The following is a 16,822-nucleotide window of genomic DNA, read 5'->3' on the forward strand; positions in this document are numbered from 1 at the left end:
TATACAAGAATGAGCTTAACGTCCCTGATAACCACAATGAGGTGGTCACTGACCTCGAGCCAGACATCCTAGAATGTGAAGTGGTGGGCCTTAGAAAAACTGAGCAACAACAAAGCTAGTGGAGGTGACAGTATTCCAGTTGAGCTATTCAAAATCTTAAAAGACGATGCAGTAAAAGTGCTACACTCAATTTGCCAGCAAATTTGGAAAACTCAACAGTGGCCACAGGATTGGAAAAGATCAGTTTACATTCCAATTCCAAAGAAAGGCAGTGCCAAAGAATGTTCAAACTATCGCACCATTGCACTCATTTCTCATGCTAGTAAAGTTATGCTTAAAATTCTACAAGCTAGACTCCAGCAGTATGTGGATCGAGAACTACCAGAAGTACAGGCAGGATTTCGAAGAGGCAGAGGAACTAGAGATCAAATTGCTAACATACGCTGGATCATGGAGAAAGCTAGGGAGTTCCAGAAAAACATCTACTTCTGCTTCATTGACTATGCTAAAGCCTTTGATTGTGTGGATCACAACAAACTGTGGCAAGTTCTTAAAGAGATAGGAGTACCAGACCATCTTATTTGTCTCTTGAGAAACCTATATGCGGGTCAAGAAGCAACAGCGAGAACTGGACACGGAACCACTGATTGGTTCAAAATTGGGAAAGGAGTCCGGCAAGGCTGTATACTGTCACCCTTCCTATTTAACTTATATGCAGAGCACATCATGAGAAAGGCAAGGCTAGATGAATCAAAAGTTGGAATTAAGATTGCCGGGAGAAATATCAACAACCTAAGATATGCAGATGATTCCACACTAATGGCAGAAAGTGAAGAAGAATTAAAGAGCCTCTTGAAGGAGAGTGCAAAAGTTGGCTTGAAACTTAACATTAAGAAAACCAAGATCATGGCATCCGGCCCTCTCAATTCCTGGCAAATAGATGGGGAAGAAATGGAGGTAGTGACAGATTTTATTTTCCTGGGCTCCAAGATCACTGCAGATGGGGACTGTAGCCAAGAAGTTAAAAGACGCTTGTTCCTAGGGAGGAAAGCCATGGCAAATCTAGACAGCACACTAAAAAGCAGAGACATCACCCTGTCAGCAAAAGTGTGTATAGTCAAGGCTATGGTCTTCCCAGTTGCAATGTATGGCTGTGAAAGTTGGACCATAAGAAAGGCTGAATGCCAAAGAATTGAGGCCTTTGAACTATGGTGCTGGAGAAGACTCCTGCGAGTCCCTTGGACTGCAAGGTGTTCAAACCGGTTAGCTGTAGAGGAGATCAACCCTGACTGCTCTTTAGAAGGCCAGATCCTGAAGTTGAAACTCAAATACTTTGGCCACCTAATGAGAAGGAAGGACTCACTGGAGAAGAGCCTAATGCTGGGAAAGGTTGAGGGCAAGAGAAGAATGGGAAGACAGAGAATGAGATGGCTGGATGGAGTCACTGAAGCAATAGGCGTGAGCCTAAATGAACTCCAGAAGATGGTAGAGGACAGGAAGGCCTGGAGGAATGTTGTCCATGGGGTCGCGGTGGGTCGGACATGACCTCGCACCTAACAACAGACCTGCAATTATCTGTATCATTCTACACAGTGGATCATCTGAGACACTTCAGTACATTAGTGTCTGAATATCCCTTTTTCTGTTCTGCTCCTATTATAACCACAATTTCTTATATCTTCCTAATATAGTTCAATGTCATGTGCATCTGTTTAGTTTGATTAATTGTTCTCCAAAATACTCAATAATAATTACACAACCATCAGAATATCTTATTTTTTAAAAACACATTGTTTCCTTTTGAGATAAGGAGCACTACGCAAAGTACAGAAAAGTACGACTTAGTAAACTACCCTTCTGTGTATCTCTCAGTCTAATTAGATAAGGAAAACCCCAGAAACTTAACTTAATGTCGTTTGCACCAAAAATATTCACTATGTCTCTTAATACCTTTCCATCCTTACATTCAATATATACATGCACACATTGTCTTTATAGCTCTTCAACTCCATTCTGATATGATTTAGCTTCCCTTTATCTCTCAACTTTTTCACTTCTATATAACTAAGTGAGCAGAAACACAATCTTAACCATTTTTCCCACAAGCATATGGTTTTTAAATCCTTCCTGGTGTAACTCCAAGACAGCTAGCATAGGTGGAGTTTGCTTATAATAATGCACAATATACCTCCAGCCAATTGCCATTCAACGCTAACTAGGGCTTCCACCTCTGATTTTTTCCACTGAACTCACCAGTTTCTTCTGTCCCAAACTCAGATCAGCTCTTGCAGTAACTACAAGCTATTCATCAAGTTCTTCAAAATCAATTTCAGAAGGCCACAGATTTTATAAACACTGCTGACCATTGTCGCCAGGCAGATCCTCCGATAGTTGTGTGAACGTAGAATGGGTATCATGTAAGTATCTCGCTACCTGTAACCCAGTAAAGAAATTGGATCACTGCTTCCTAGGACCATTCCTATTATCAACCTAATGATTTCCGGCTCAAATTACTTCTATGTTCATCCTGTATTTCATCATTTCTTTCTGGATCCTGCTGCCTCCCAGTCCTCATTGTTCCTCCACACTAATCCCACCACCTATTGTGCTTGAAGGAGAACCTGAATAATAGGGAATCTGAATAATAGGTACACTTCGCTCCATCACAGCTGTCTCTAGCATCTGGTGGGTTGGAAAGGTTATGGATCAGAGGAGCATTCCTGGGAAGATGTCAGTGATGTTCTTCCTCCCTGCCTCACATGCCTGTTTCATTGATGGTATACAAAGACGTCCAGGACTTAGTCTACAGGGAGGAGAGGATAAGGTCAGGGTCAGCTTAGATTTGGAAAATGAAGAGGCTTATCAGCCTGAAGTGATTCAACTGGAAGAGTTGCAAGCAGAAAAGGCAGTGTTGCATAGCAACCAAGAGAGGCAGTTATCACTGGCCTCAGAAGAGGTAGAGCCAACACCACCCCCACCCACCCACCCCCATGCAAAGGCCTGCTGGGAGGAGCGGAGGGGCTGAACAAAGTACCCAGTCCTGCCCTGTCAAAGGAACAAATCCAGGTCATGCCAGCACTATATAAGGGGAACCATATGCCTCACAGATCGGTTGGTGACAACTCTCTCATTTATCTCATCATGTTCCTCAACTCCTTAGTTGCCCTCAATCCAAACTGTTTGCCATTAGAGTTCTGCTTGAAAGCCTATTTAATAAAAATACAAGACTTTCCTGTCTCTTAATTTCTTTGGGTCAGGACAGGACAGCTTCCTCTAAAGACCACCTAAAAGCTATGCTTGGTGCAGAATCTATCAGTGTGGGTGGTTATGGCACACCTTTGCTTACCCAGGTATTGTAAGCTGCAGTGGCTCTCTAGTAGCTTCCAGGTGTAATGTAAGGTGCTGATCATACTTAAAAAATCCTATTGGGCAAAGGATTGGGTTATTTTTTGTGATTACCTCTTCCTAAAGACATCTGCTTGTCCCTTTCATTTTAATAGAGGGCATGCTTTGGGTTCTCTTCAGTAAAACAGTGCCATGTAATAAGAGCCATTTCCCCCTCATTTTTCAGTTGGCTCTGTTTAGAAATGGCTTAAAAATATGACTACCCAGAGTGTTGGGGCCTGAGTAAGTTCCCATCAGGAAATTTATTTATTAAATTTATTTGCCACCCATCTCGTAACAAAATGACTGAAATAGTATGAATATGAATCAGCTTGCCTGTCATTAATTTTATTGTTAATTGTTGTTTGGGTGAGTTGTAAGCCACTTTGAGTCATATTGTTCAAGTTGAACCAGCAGCCATATACATTCTGTAAATAAATAAATATTGAGTTCTTATCAATTTTACATGGTCTAAAGATATTTGCTAGGATAAATCACAAACATATTCATATGAAGTATAGAATGTTAGTTGTAGATAATATGCTGTCTACCACTGGTTTAATACAGTCTAGTTACAGCATTCTACATTTTTGTTTTTACATTGCTTACCTGAAATCTCGACCCTGCATATATATTGTGTTTCCCTGAAAATAAAACCAGGTCTTTTTTTGCCTCCAAAAGAGGCATTAGGTCTTATTTTGGGGGGGTGTCTTACCTCATAGTGGCGGCACTCACAGCCCCACCCAGGCGGCCCACTTCTGTGGCCGAAGGAAATGCCACTGCAGCTGAGAATGGAGCTCCGGCCTGCATTTCACCGTCAGAGGCCTTTCTGGAAGGCCTCTGCAGCCGAGAACTGAGCTATGGATTCCATAGCTCAGTTCTTGGCTGCAGAGGCCTTCTGGAAAGGCCTTTGATGGCGAAATGCAGGCCAGGGGATACTGCAGAAGTGGGCTGGCGAGGAGAGGCAGGCTGCAATGGAAAGTGGGTGTGGGACGCATGGGGCAACTCCACCCCCCCACACAGCTTGATTTTTAGGGTGTACCTCGTCCCATATCTAGGGCTTATATTAGGCCCACCCCCCAAAAAAAATCAAGCTAGGGCTTATTTTTGGGATAGGTCTTACTTTGGGGAAAACACGGTATATAGGTTGGTTTATTGGAGCTTGAGACATTTAACGGTGACTGGTTGTGAACAGATGTTTCAACAAGCAGAGAAATACTCCTTTTAGCCTTATTACAAAGAATTAAAGGGTTTTAGACAATTTGTGAGCAAATAAAACATAAGTGCATGTCAAGGTTTATTTGTCACTGTTTCTCTTATGTTTGCCAAAGTGACTTGTCATTCAGTGCTGCTTGGTCCCCACAAGGAGATTGCTTTTAAAATTTCTTTTGTTGATCTCTAGGTTAATAGTATTTTGCAGAGTAGATAGACTTGGTTAAGACAATTTAAATGCAATCTATTAAATGTGAAAATATTAAACTCTTGTTCAGAAATAAATGGAGTTTAGCACCACACTGTTATAGATTGCAAAAGTTTAAAGACTTCAAGTTGAGGGGTCCTTGGTGCTTTCTGAGCTTGTTCGTTTTTTTGCAGTCATATCACTAATAAATAAAATAATGGTTTAAATATAAATGTCCTCACCCTGTGCTCCCTCTCTGTCATACTTAACGGTTTTAGTCTTCTGGAAGTATAGTAAAACAGATTTCCAGAACTCAGTTTAAAAGACTTTAGAAACAATACACACAATTTCATTTTGGTCTTAGACAATGGGTGGATAAAATCTGTTTAGAGATAAAATGCAAAATAAAATTACCATTGTTAATAGAGCAGTTTAAATGACATAGTTTTATTTCAGTATTGTGTAATTATATTAATGAAAATCATGTAATTAATAAGTTTTTTAAAGCTCTGCACCAAGCAAAGCTGAATAGTGTTTATGAACTAATCATCTATTACATTCAAATTATTTAAAACTGGGAATGTAATTTATAATTGCCAAAGGAAAGTATGATTACTCCCCTTCCTCCTTGTAGTCTGGTAACTCATATGGTACAGGTAATTGATTTTTTACTCTTGGAAGACCTGAAGAGCCAGATTGGAGACAGATCATCTTGGAAGAAGTCTAGCTATGTGCTCACTAATAGCATGTAATCAATCAACTCCACGTGTTTCTTTGAAGGGCGGAATATTAGCATTCATTCAGAGCTGAGTCCTTGTAAGCCAATATTTCAAACTGTGGTGAATGTTTATAGCCAAGTTATAAATTGCTGGAAAAATAATGCCTTTTTATAAGTAGCTGTGACAGAATTTTTAACTACTGATCCATGAACACAACGTCACTGCATTCCAGATTATTGTAGCTGTAGCAGTGGGACTGTAGGTCATAAGAAGAATCAATCATTTCAGTTATTTAGTCTTTCACCCTCACTTTTGAATCAAACTTTCACTTATTTGTATGGCATTTTACAATGTAATTTTGTCTATCAATATACATCCACTAAATTACCTAATTAACAAATGGATTCTCTAACTGCTATGAACATAAGTAACCTATTATGTATGCGTATGTTTTGTTTTTACAATGGGAAGATGTGGATTTAAGATAATGTGTTTATCTTTTAACTGTGTACAAGTAGAGCAATATTTGAAGGGTTTTTTTTTAAACAAAGTAAACATCCAATTACCGTTGCAGCAAAGATTTAAATATTTCATGTCAGGGGACACTTGCTGTCAAAAGTGTCATTTCTGTTTCTCCCCCCTCCCCCCTTCTCTTTTTATTCCTAGATCTTCCTTTTTGAAATCCACTCTCTATCCACATTTCTAATATTCCCAGAATGACCCCTTTCCCTAGTCACTATACCACCAAGTATAATGTTTATATGCTTCTGTAACATGAGTAATAAGGGGAATCTAGTAATACAAGCACATGTAAATTTTCTGTGCATCACACTAGTATAACGGTTAATGTATTGGACTTTGATCAAGAAGACCCAGGTTTAAATCCACTTTTGGCCATGGAAAATTACTGTGTAACTTTGGGCCAGTCACGTTCATACTAATCCATCTCACAAGATTGTTGTGGAGATGATGAAAGGAAGTGCAATCCCCATGGAAGCCCTCTTGAACTTTTGAAAAACAGGATGTAGACTATCAAGTAACTACAGTTCCTGTTATAATGGTAACTTCTTGTAAATTCCAACTTGACATACTTTCTGGCTTTTCTTTCCTCAACTAAGTTACTTAGAGTGCAAATTTATCTTTCTACTGTGTTCAAAAGTAAGTACAAATGAGTTCATTGGTTCTTACTTCCAGGAAGTGAAATACTGCCTTAGTATCTGGAAACTTTTATACTGAATACATATACAGTGATTATTAGAAAGCACAAAAACATGGGTTTTTTATGTTCAACATTATTCTAACAGCATAACTTTAGTAATCCCTGCAAGTTCATCAGAGTTTTCTGTGAATATATATTGGATTTGGTGGAATCTGGATCCTGAGGCCAAGTAAGCTAAATTAGAAAATTTTAAATTTTAATTCTGCTCGAAGGTGGAGTAAAAAAAGTCTGAATTCAGTCAGTTTCATTCTGATTTGTTTTCAAGAAGACGTGTAAAAAGTGGGAGGTACATTTCTTCATGCACTTAACGTTAAATGGGGGAGAATCATAATCAGGATGCTCCCTCTGCTTGAGAAGATTTTTAAACTTCTCAAATTTTTAAACAGTCTTACAGGTCCTTTGTACATAGCAGATGACAATGACAAATTTGTTTTCTAGAAGCGTTATATGAATTATTCATTTAAAATGTATGTGAAATTACCATTCATTTTAAGAATAAGATACTGCAGAATGAATATCTGTGGACACATGCAAGGACAAGACTTTCTTGTTTTCAGTCATTCATCTTAAATAATTGATACCTATTTTAAAACACTTTTTAGAGGAAAGATAGAATTTAAATAAATAGGGTCTAGGGATATATTAATACATGTGGAAGATTTGATTTAGATATACGGTACTCATTGTTTATCTACAAAGAACTTTGTATTTAAAATGAAAACGATACTCTGTTGAATTCCAATCAGATCTACAATAAATATTGATATTTAATGAGTTGTGGACTAATGTTATTGTGGATTTTTATGAGATAGTTTTTGGGGGATGTTATAAATTATATCAATTAGTACAACTGTATAGTCCTTAGCAACTACTATCAAAACAGTTAATATTTCAGCTGTATATAGGTAGCTTTAACATTGTATGCGGCTTTGTGGGTTATTATGCTTGTATCAACCATCTTAAAGAAGAACATGGAAGAAAAGTATTAACTGTTTTTTTCTCCTTGATATAGAAATTCTCTAAAATATGCTTCCAGATTTCCTCGTAAAAAATGTTAGTAATCGGACATGAGATCTTTGAGATGTGTACTATATGGATGGATGTTTAGCATGAGATTTATGGAAACAGAAAACCGGTTTGCAGTTACCACCAATTAACATTTCACTTCCGATTTGCAGGAATTGGGTAGCCTTGGTGCATTAGGTACAACTTCTGCGCTATGGGAAAAAGAAACAAGAGGACAGCAGATAGTTCGTCCTCTGAAGATGAGGAGGAATATGTTGTGGAGAAGGTTCTAGACAGGCGTGTTGTGAAGGGTCAAGTGGAGTATCTTCTCAAGTGGAAAGGATTCTCTGAGTAAGTCCAACTTTCCTTCTGATTTGGGCTTTGATCTTTCTTGGTAGCAGAGCTCCAGGCAGTGTTTCAAATTAAAAATCCATTGCCATTTTTCAAGCTTTCCCTTAAAGGAGGAAGGTAAACCCCACAGGTGGGAGCTTGCTTTGCTCACTCCAAATAAGAGTGGCGTGCATCCATTTAAACAAGTGGGTCATGAGGCAAAGCCTGGGATATTAAAATGTGTTTTGGAAATACTGGCATCTGCGTTCCCTCTCTCACTTCACAGAGTTGGTAGTTCCACTTGAGTTATTCACCAGCACAATTGCTTAAAAAGCTGCATGAAGGAAAAAAAGTTAATTCCCTCCACTCCACACTATAACATTAATTCTGCAATAATTAATTCTGTGATCTTAGCTTCCCCATTGTGGACTGGACCTTTGCCCCCCCCCCTGGCTAATAAAAGCAGTCAAAAAGGGAACTTAGAAGTAGGATCCAGGCTGTAATCAATGTCTTTGAGAGAAGGGGAAATCCTAGAAGCCCATAAAGAACTTCCTTAAGAGACAGGTCTAGATAACAGCAAAATTAGACAAACATCATCTTCCTTTTTTTGATTAAGTGGTGGTGCTGCAATTGCAGAAGGCTTTGGAGGGTAGATTATCTTAACCCTTGGTAGTTTGGGTTCAGACCTGGGCACGGGATGGAAGCATGTCGGTCACTCTTATGGCTGTCCTACAGTGAGGCTTGGATGTGACCATCCTTGTTCTTCTGAATCTCTTAGTAGCCTTTGATACCGTCTATCACTGTCCTCCTGGATTGCCTGCAAGTGGTGAGAGTTGGAGGCATGATGTTGTAATGGTTCCACTCTTACCCGAGGTGTCCAGATGTTGACTGTGGAGGGAAAGAGGTCAGACTCCTAGGCAGTTCTATATGGGGTCCCTAGCTGAGTCCTTTCCCCTATTCAACATCTATATGAAACCACTGGGAGAGATTATCTGTTGGTTTGGAGCAAAGTAACATCTACAAGTGATTGCACTTCTCTACCCTAGGCCTACTAGGAGAAAGATCTAAGTCATGACCTGATGTCTGGAGGCAGTCACAGTCTGAGAAAAACAAGCTCCAATACAACCCAAACAGGACAGAGTAGTTACTGCTTCAGAGAATGTCTTGATTCCTGGATTGCACCATCTTTGTGCTAAGTGCAACTGTGGGCAAAGCGCACGATTGCAGTCAATTGGTGTTTGTGAATGGCTACTGGTCAAAGACCAGGCGGAGGCCATGGCCAGAAGGGCTTTTGCACAGCTTCAATTGGTTCGTCAGTGCAGCTTCCTTGGAACTCAGTGCACCGAAGATGATTTCATGCCCTTCTCATCTCCCAATAAGATTACTCTGACCTGCTGCCCTTGGGGCTGCCCTTGAGGACTGTGTGGAAGCTTCACACAACATGGATGCCGAGCCAGTCACAAAACTGCCTCTGTGGCAGGAGCTGCACTGGTTACCAGTAAGTTTCCAAGTGCATATATAACGGCTCAAAACTGGGCATCTTAGGTAGCACCTTTTCCCAACTGTTTCTGTCCTCCTACCCAAACAATAAAGGAGTGCTCGATAAGACTTCCCAGCCGGATCAGGAAGCACAGCAGGGAGGGGGGGCCTAGTGGTGAGTGTCCTCTCTAGCAGCTCCCCTCCTTTAGCACACCTTGCCCCTTTCAGAAGCAGGCAGAGGCATGGTTCTTTCGAAAGGCCCTAGGGGTTAGGTTTTACCATGGCATCATATTCAATAAATTGAACATCAGATTTTTCACATCAAATTAAATTGAGATTTAATTGAATTGCCATTTTAATTAATTAATATCTCTTCTCTATTGCACCACGTGGAAATTTTGTAAGCTCCTGGAACACTATAAATAAATAATTCAAGCACAGACTTTTCGGTATTGGGTGTTAAAACGGCATTCTGGATATTTCCGTTTTTATTTGTCTAAAGGACCTTTCTAGCTATAGCGATTAAAATAAGTTGAAAACTGCAAGATAACGCCTGACATCTGTGAAGCCAAGATGGGCCAAGCAGAACTTCCAGGATTATGTAATGGGACTTAAAAGAATAGATAACTGCCCAGTTGAATGTATCAGAGCAAGGTATGCAGAATAATGGTGGTATTTTAAGCACCCGAGATGAACATTCTCCCTTCACTTAACTCCAAAATAATTGCTCTCAAAGAGATTTTTGTGATTGTGTGTATTCATATGTATTTGTATCCTGGTTTATTGACCTGGGTTCTGCCAGGTAGTTTTACAGTTCCAAAAGATCAAAGTAGGTTATCTGTTTATAGAATCATAATCTACAAGATTCAGATTTGAGGATGAGATATTTAAATGGATGCACACTACTTATTATAGGAAGGCAAATCCATCAAGCCAATATTGAGATATTGACCTATTGTGCAGCAACTGAAGCAGCAGGTCCCTCTGATATCACAGCAAAATAGGAGAAACTACCTATATTTGGTGGCAGGGGGGGGAGATTGCATTGTTTCAGTTAATCAGACATACTGAGGTCTTACTCTGTTACCAAGGTAAAATAGCTGTTGCTTATTAATCCTCCCAGACTTGCTGGGACTTGGGTGGCATATAAGTTTGTTTTTATTATTCTAAAGATGCTTTTATATGCATGGTATTTTGCTGTGATCTTTATTTAGCATATGTGATCTATATATATTGGACACAAATTAGCCTAATTAACCTGCGAGGTTTTATTAGTATTTATTTAACATCTTAATTACTATCTTAAGAAACCCAATGTGTAAGATAAGGTTGTCTTCTGACAAATATTTTGCTTTTTAAATGTCATGCTGGTCTGGTATACAGGAAATCCACCTAATATTTGGGGAATTGCCCTTTGCCTGGATATGTTCCATTTGTGAAACTCATTCTTAGAATATGCATTTCCATAATGTTTTTTTATATCAAGGTATCAAAACTGATTTGTAAATAACAGCCTTATGCAGGAATGAGAGGGTAGGGAAATATAACAAATTTCTTAAAGCGCTTCAATACACATTTTTGAACCAAAGACCAGCTCTACAATTAGGATTCATTCTTTTATATATACATATATAATTTTTTATTAGAAGTTTAAAAGAACATAAAAATTAACTTTTAAAACATTCTGAATTAGTGTGCAGGTTGTCTTTGACTTGCAAGCATTTGCTTAGCAACCATTCAAAGTTACAACAGCATTGCAAAAAGTACCAGCCATACGTTAAATAAATAAATTGCAAAAAGTGACTTACGACCAGTTCTTGCACTTAGGACTGTTAACAGCATCCCAATAGTTGTTATATGATCAAAATTCAGGTGCTTGGAAACCAGCATGTATTTAGGATGGTTGCGGTGCCCTGGGGCCATGTGATTAGCATCTGCAACCTTCCCAGCTGGCTTCCAACAGGCAAAGTCAATGGGGGAAGCTGGTTCACTTAATGGCCACATGATTCACTTAACTATAGTAATTTGCTTAACACCGGTGTAAAAATGGTTATAAAATCAGGTGCGGCTCATTGTCTTTAGCAGTGGAAATTCTGGTCCACTTGTGTTGAGGATTACCTGTATTATTTGCATCCAGGTGTTTTTTTTAGCTTTTTTACATGCCCATCAGGCATGATAAAATATTCCTTCATGTTAATTCACATTTCCAACAAAGATTTGAAGTGTACATATACACTCAAGACAATTTCTCCGGTGATGAATATCAGTGATACATCATTTCATTTTTTAAAAATCCCTTTAAGATTAGAACGTAATGTAAATGTTAACGCTTTCAACCACATATTTTCCCATTGGTCTATCTATACGTTATAGTTAACATGTTAGCCTATTTTATTCTATGTTTTTTTTTCTTGTTCTGTCTCGTATTTCACGTGATTGGAGTTCTCAATTCGATAGTATCAGTTTGAGTTTTATGCCAAATCTGGTTTTCAGTAAACGTGAGGAAAAAATTGTATTGTTTTGTCATGAATTCCTGGAAAAAATGGAATTGTTCTTTCATTATGAATTATGACTTCTCTCACTTCTCAGTTGATGCTTGTGATCACTGAGTGGGAATGCCTTCAATTTTTCTTCTGTTTGTTATTCTCCTTTTCCCCCCACCCCATTGTTGCCCATCTCTTGTTGTGTCAGGGAGCATAATACCTGGGAACCTGAAAAGAACCTTGATTGCCCTGAACTAATTGCCGAGTTTATGAAAAAATACAAAAAGATGAAGGAAGGTGAAAACAAGCCTCGGGAGAAATCGGAGGGCACCAAGCGGAAGTCTAGCCTTGCCAACAACAATGAAGAGATCAAAGCCAAAAAGAAGAGAGAGGTGAGTATTCTGCTTGAAGGTCTCTCCTCATTTTATGACAATTTCTGTTTGGCATTCTTGTGTAGGCAGCACTTTCTGTGTTCTAAAATTTGGACAGAAAACTTTAATTTGGATTTTCTAAATAATATCAGGAGTGAAAAAACACTGTTTCAAAATAAAGCCCCTACTTCATTTCTGTTAATTTTTATATGCCTCTTGTGGAAAACTATCTTGTAAAACAGGGTGAACTAATTGCCACCACTATATTCTAAAGTAATTGTATTCTAAACACTGTATTTTAAACTTAATTGCCGCCACTATTTACTTTACCATTGTAAAGAAAAGAAACACTAAAGTAATTACAACCTTTAAAATATAATAAAGATTAACAATCAAACAGGGCACTGTGTAGAGTAGATTAAGATCTGAAGAAATGCAATTTATCAGTCGAAAGGCTGGCTGAAGCAAGATTCCTAATTGTGACAATAAACAAAGAATGCATGAGGCTAAAGCAGGGGTGTCAAATTCAATTTCATTGAGGGCCGCATCAGCATTGCGGTTGCCCTCAGGGGGCCGGGTAGGTATGGCCAGGTTGGGCGTGGCCTATTGGGTGGGCGTGGCTAGAGTGCATATGGCCTGCCGGGTGGGTGTGGCCAGCTCTACATCGTTCGCATCAAGGGTGCCTATGGGGGCCTGGGCAGGAGTGGGACAGATCTGGGGGTCTCTGGCAGAAGGAGGGTCTCTGGGCCAGGGCCAAGGCAGTGGGGGCCGTTCCCTCACTGTTTCCAGGATGGCTTCACGGGCCACATGAAACCACTTCGCGGGCCGGATCCGGCCCCCGGGCCTTGTGTTTGACATGTCTGGGCTAAAGACTTCTGCCTGGATAGGTTGTTCCCTTTTAGTATTTTTAGTTTGCTTCAACTTCTTGCAACCTTTGTCTCTTTAGAACAGGCATGTCAAACTGCCATGGGAAAAAGTCCCCATACGTCGTGCGACATCATGTGACGTCGTGAGTGACATGCCTGCTTTAGAAGGATGAGCTTTGAAAATCTGTAGTTTAGGAATCTCTTGAAAAAAAGTGTGTAGCCAAATGGTGCTGAAACCTTTGGTGCTGAAATTATAGGATATTCAGAGCAGATGAGATTCATCAGGAAAGGAACCTACCTGTCTTGGGGTTCTGACGCTTCTCGGTTGCTTTATCTTAGGAAGTGTGTCATGGTACTTGCCGTTTGGAATAGCGTCCTTCTGGAGCTTTGGACTGCCTGACCCTGCAATATTCTTTAAATATATGGTTTTTTTCACAAGCTATGGGACGGATTGATGGTGTGCCCATGTGATGCTTACTGTTGGTATTGGTTGTGATGTTTCCACCTATTATATGTTTTCTCATGTTGTTTTTAAGCATTATACTGGTTTTAATTGTACAATGTGCTGCATGTAAACTTTCAGTTGAGTAGGCCTTACAAATTGTAGTTATAACCTAAATATACATTATTTTTATACATTCATTCATTCAAGTTATATGGTCACCCACTTGTCAGATTATTAAAACACATCTTTACTGGGTACTGTGAATCTGTGAAAATTGTATAAATGAGGATCTTATGAGTGGCATTTTATGTCTTGCCATTCCCCCTCTGGAAGAGAAAAATCATCTGTAATTCTTTGTTACTTTTTTATAGTCCTATTTGAAGAAAAAAAATGCCCTGCCCTTTACAGCTGTGCCTGTATAAAATTATGAGTAAGTCACTAGAGATTCAAATGTGCATTCTACTGTTATCCCTTGATGAAATCTTGAGGGGTAATAAGGTCACACATTTCATATCCAGCAGATTGTTATTAGTGTATTTGGATTGCAGTTTATAAACCATTATGATTTTCCTTAAAATGTGGGAAGTAAATCTGTCCATTGTGAAATGAGTGATTTGTTTCCTGCCAGAGCTACTTCAGTTCTCTAACATTTTAGGTTGCCATGGTTCCCTGTTCAACATGGTGCCTCTGTTTTTTTTAGAGCAAATTGATTAGAACAATGCATAGCAGGGATTCCTAGAGGCCTAATTTCCTGATAAGTGCAGAAATCCAAATGAAAACAAAGGCCTTTTTGGCTTCTGCTTCAAAACATCCAGTGAATGGGAGTCCATAACATCTGGATAGTTCTTTCCATTATCATTTTTGCCTTTAGAATGTTTTTCCTAACATTTATTTAGTTGAACATTCCATTCAATGACTTTGACTTAAATTTAGTGTCCTAACAAGACTCTTGCATGATATTACCTAGTCATGTAGGTGAGATGGAAAGTGTAAAAATTTGATTAATAAATATCATTCCATGTTTTTGAAGTATGCTTTCATTATTCTCCCTCAGAGAATAATTCCTAACTTTTAAACATTCCTAATTTCTCCATGGTATTTAATTGTTGTTATTGACCAATAGCAGTTAATATCCTAAATATACATTCAACCCATAAATTAACCTTCTGAGGAGGCTGTGCAACAGCAGAGAGCTACTGGGAATCATAGATTGCCAATGAAGTTATTGGTGACCAGATGTGTTTCTGAGCACTGTGTCCTTTGTACACCTTCCTATGGCCAATATATACACTATTTGATATATGGTATTTCTGGACGTGGTGGCTCAGTGGGTTAGGATGCTGAGCCTGTCGATCAGAAGGTCGGCAGTTTGGCGGGTCGAATCCTGAGTGCCGCGTAGCAGAGTGAGCGCCTGTTACTCGTCCCAGCTTCTGCCAACCTAGCAATTCGAAAGTACGTAAAAATGCAAGTAGAAAAATAGGGACCACTACGGTGGGAAGGTAACAGCGTTCTGTGCACCTTTGGCGTCTAGTCATGCCGGCCACATGACCACGGAGACATCCTCGGACAAGCGCTGGCTCTTCGGCTTTGAAACGGAGATGAGCACCGCCCCCTAGAGTCGGAAACGACTAGCACGCATGTGCGGGGGAACCTTTACCTTATTTCTGGGGGGGAAATGTGCATAGTTGAGCTCATTTTGCTCTGATAATGTCTATTACAAGGCATTTTTTGCTCCTTTTCTTGTAAGTCAGAAATTTAACTAACTGTTATTCTTATGTAGGCATCTTCTCTAGTACTTAGGTGTGATAACTTGAACCTGAGGCCAGTCAGAAAAACGTCTTTTCAGTAGCACATTCCTTGCTGTGTTATATCTTGTATAAGCTAACCGTGGCTTTACCCTAATATTCATGGCTGGCTGGGGAGTTCTGGGAACAGACGTCCACACATCTTAAGGTTACCCAGGTTGAGAAACACTGCACTGACCACTCAGTCACTGCAGGGCTGAGAACAATTTAGAGTGAGGTTTTGCCTGGAACAAGAGAAGGAAAAGAAAAGATCAAGCTCACTTTGCTATATTTCCCAAACATTCTTACATTGTTCATAATCACTCGTTCTTAAAAAGTTTCATTTGAGCCTTAGGGGAGAGGTTTGGTTAATTAACTTCAGAATTCTTCTTTTCCCCTGTTATTTTTGCCTATTCATTTATCCCATTCATTAACCAGTGGAACAGCTTGCCTTCAGAAATCGTGGGTGCTCCATCACTGGAGATTTTTAAGAAGAGACTAGACAGTCACCTGTCTGAAATGGTATAGGTTCTCCTGCTTGAGCAGGGGGATGGACTAGAAGACCTCCAAGGTTCCTTACAGTTCTATTCTGTTCTGTTCTACTTCTACTTCTACTTCTACTCTATCCTATCCTATCCTATCCTATCCTATCCTATCCTATCCTATCCTATCCTATCCTATCCTATTCTATATATCATTGTTCAGTGTCTTTACATCCTAAAAAGTACAATGTCCAATCACCCCGTTGATGCTCCCCTTACTAGCCTGAGTAGTTACTTCTGGCTGATCTTGAGAGGGTATGTTATAAAGATGGGAAAGAGGCCATTGTCAAATGAACCAATCTAAAATGGACTGGTACTGCATTATTTTCCAGTTTCCAGTTATCTGCTATTTTTGAGTAGAAAGGCAGGTTTGAACTATCTGCTGTTGGCTTAGGGCATTGGGGACTGTAACATCAGAATTGAAAGGAAAAGTAAGTGGTGCAATAATGGGAAGATTGGCGTTATTTGCTACTTTTGAGTAGTTCAATAGAGAGGGTGAACTATCCATTATTATTTTATTACACTGGGATTGCAGAATCAAGAGTTGAGAGGTACAGTAACTGCTTGCCACGGTTTCTGTTTCTCAAGTTCTCTTATCCCTATTTCCTATCCCCTCCCGTGCTTGGTTTGGCACCTAGATAGCAGCGTCTGATACTATTTGTAGCTCAGGACTTTTCTCATTTACCAGTGTTTCCTCTCAGAACGGTTTCCTACAACAGAAGGCTATCTCAGTTTTAGTAGAGCAACAGTGGATTTCCATTAGATGTCAGAATCCATTTATATCACATTTCATAAC

The 16,822-nt window shown here is 39.5% G+C and overlaps 1 protein-coding gene and 1 long non-coding RNA gene across 2 annotated transcripts in view; one reads left to right on the top strand and one right to left on the bottom strand.

The window, feature by feature from the left end:
* LOC310635778 overlaps positions 1-16,822 on the bottom strand; it is a 306,456-nt gene that overhangs the window by 226,593 nt on the left and 63,041 nt on the right. The gene's annotated exons all lie outside the window — the stretch shown is intronic.
* CBX5 (chromobox 5) overlaps positions 1-16,822 on the top strand; it is a 46,031-nt gene that overhangs the window by 12,272 nt on the left and 16,937 nt on the right. Inside the window, exons 2-3 of the mRNA XM_083353047.1 lie at positions 7,900-8,077; positions 12,227-12,410. Of these exons, the coding sequence (XP_083209173.1) occupies positions 7,941-8,077; positions 12,227-12,410 (321 nt within the window). The 5' untranslated portion in view covers positions 7,900-7,940. The remainder of the gene's footprint in view (positions 1-7,899; positions 8,078-12,226; positions 12,411-16,822) is intronic.

Source organism: Vipera ursinii, assembly GCF_947247035.1.
Source record: "Vipera ursinii genome assembly, chromosome: 2".
Classification (NCBI taxonomy): Eukaryota; Metazoa; Chordata; class Lepidosauria; order Squamata; family Viperidae; genus Vipera; species Vipera ursinii.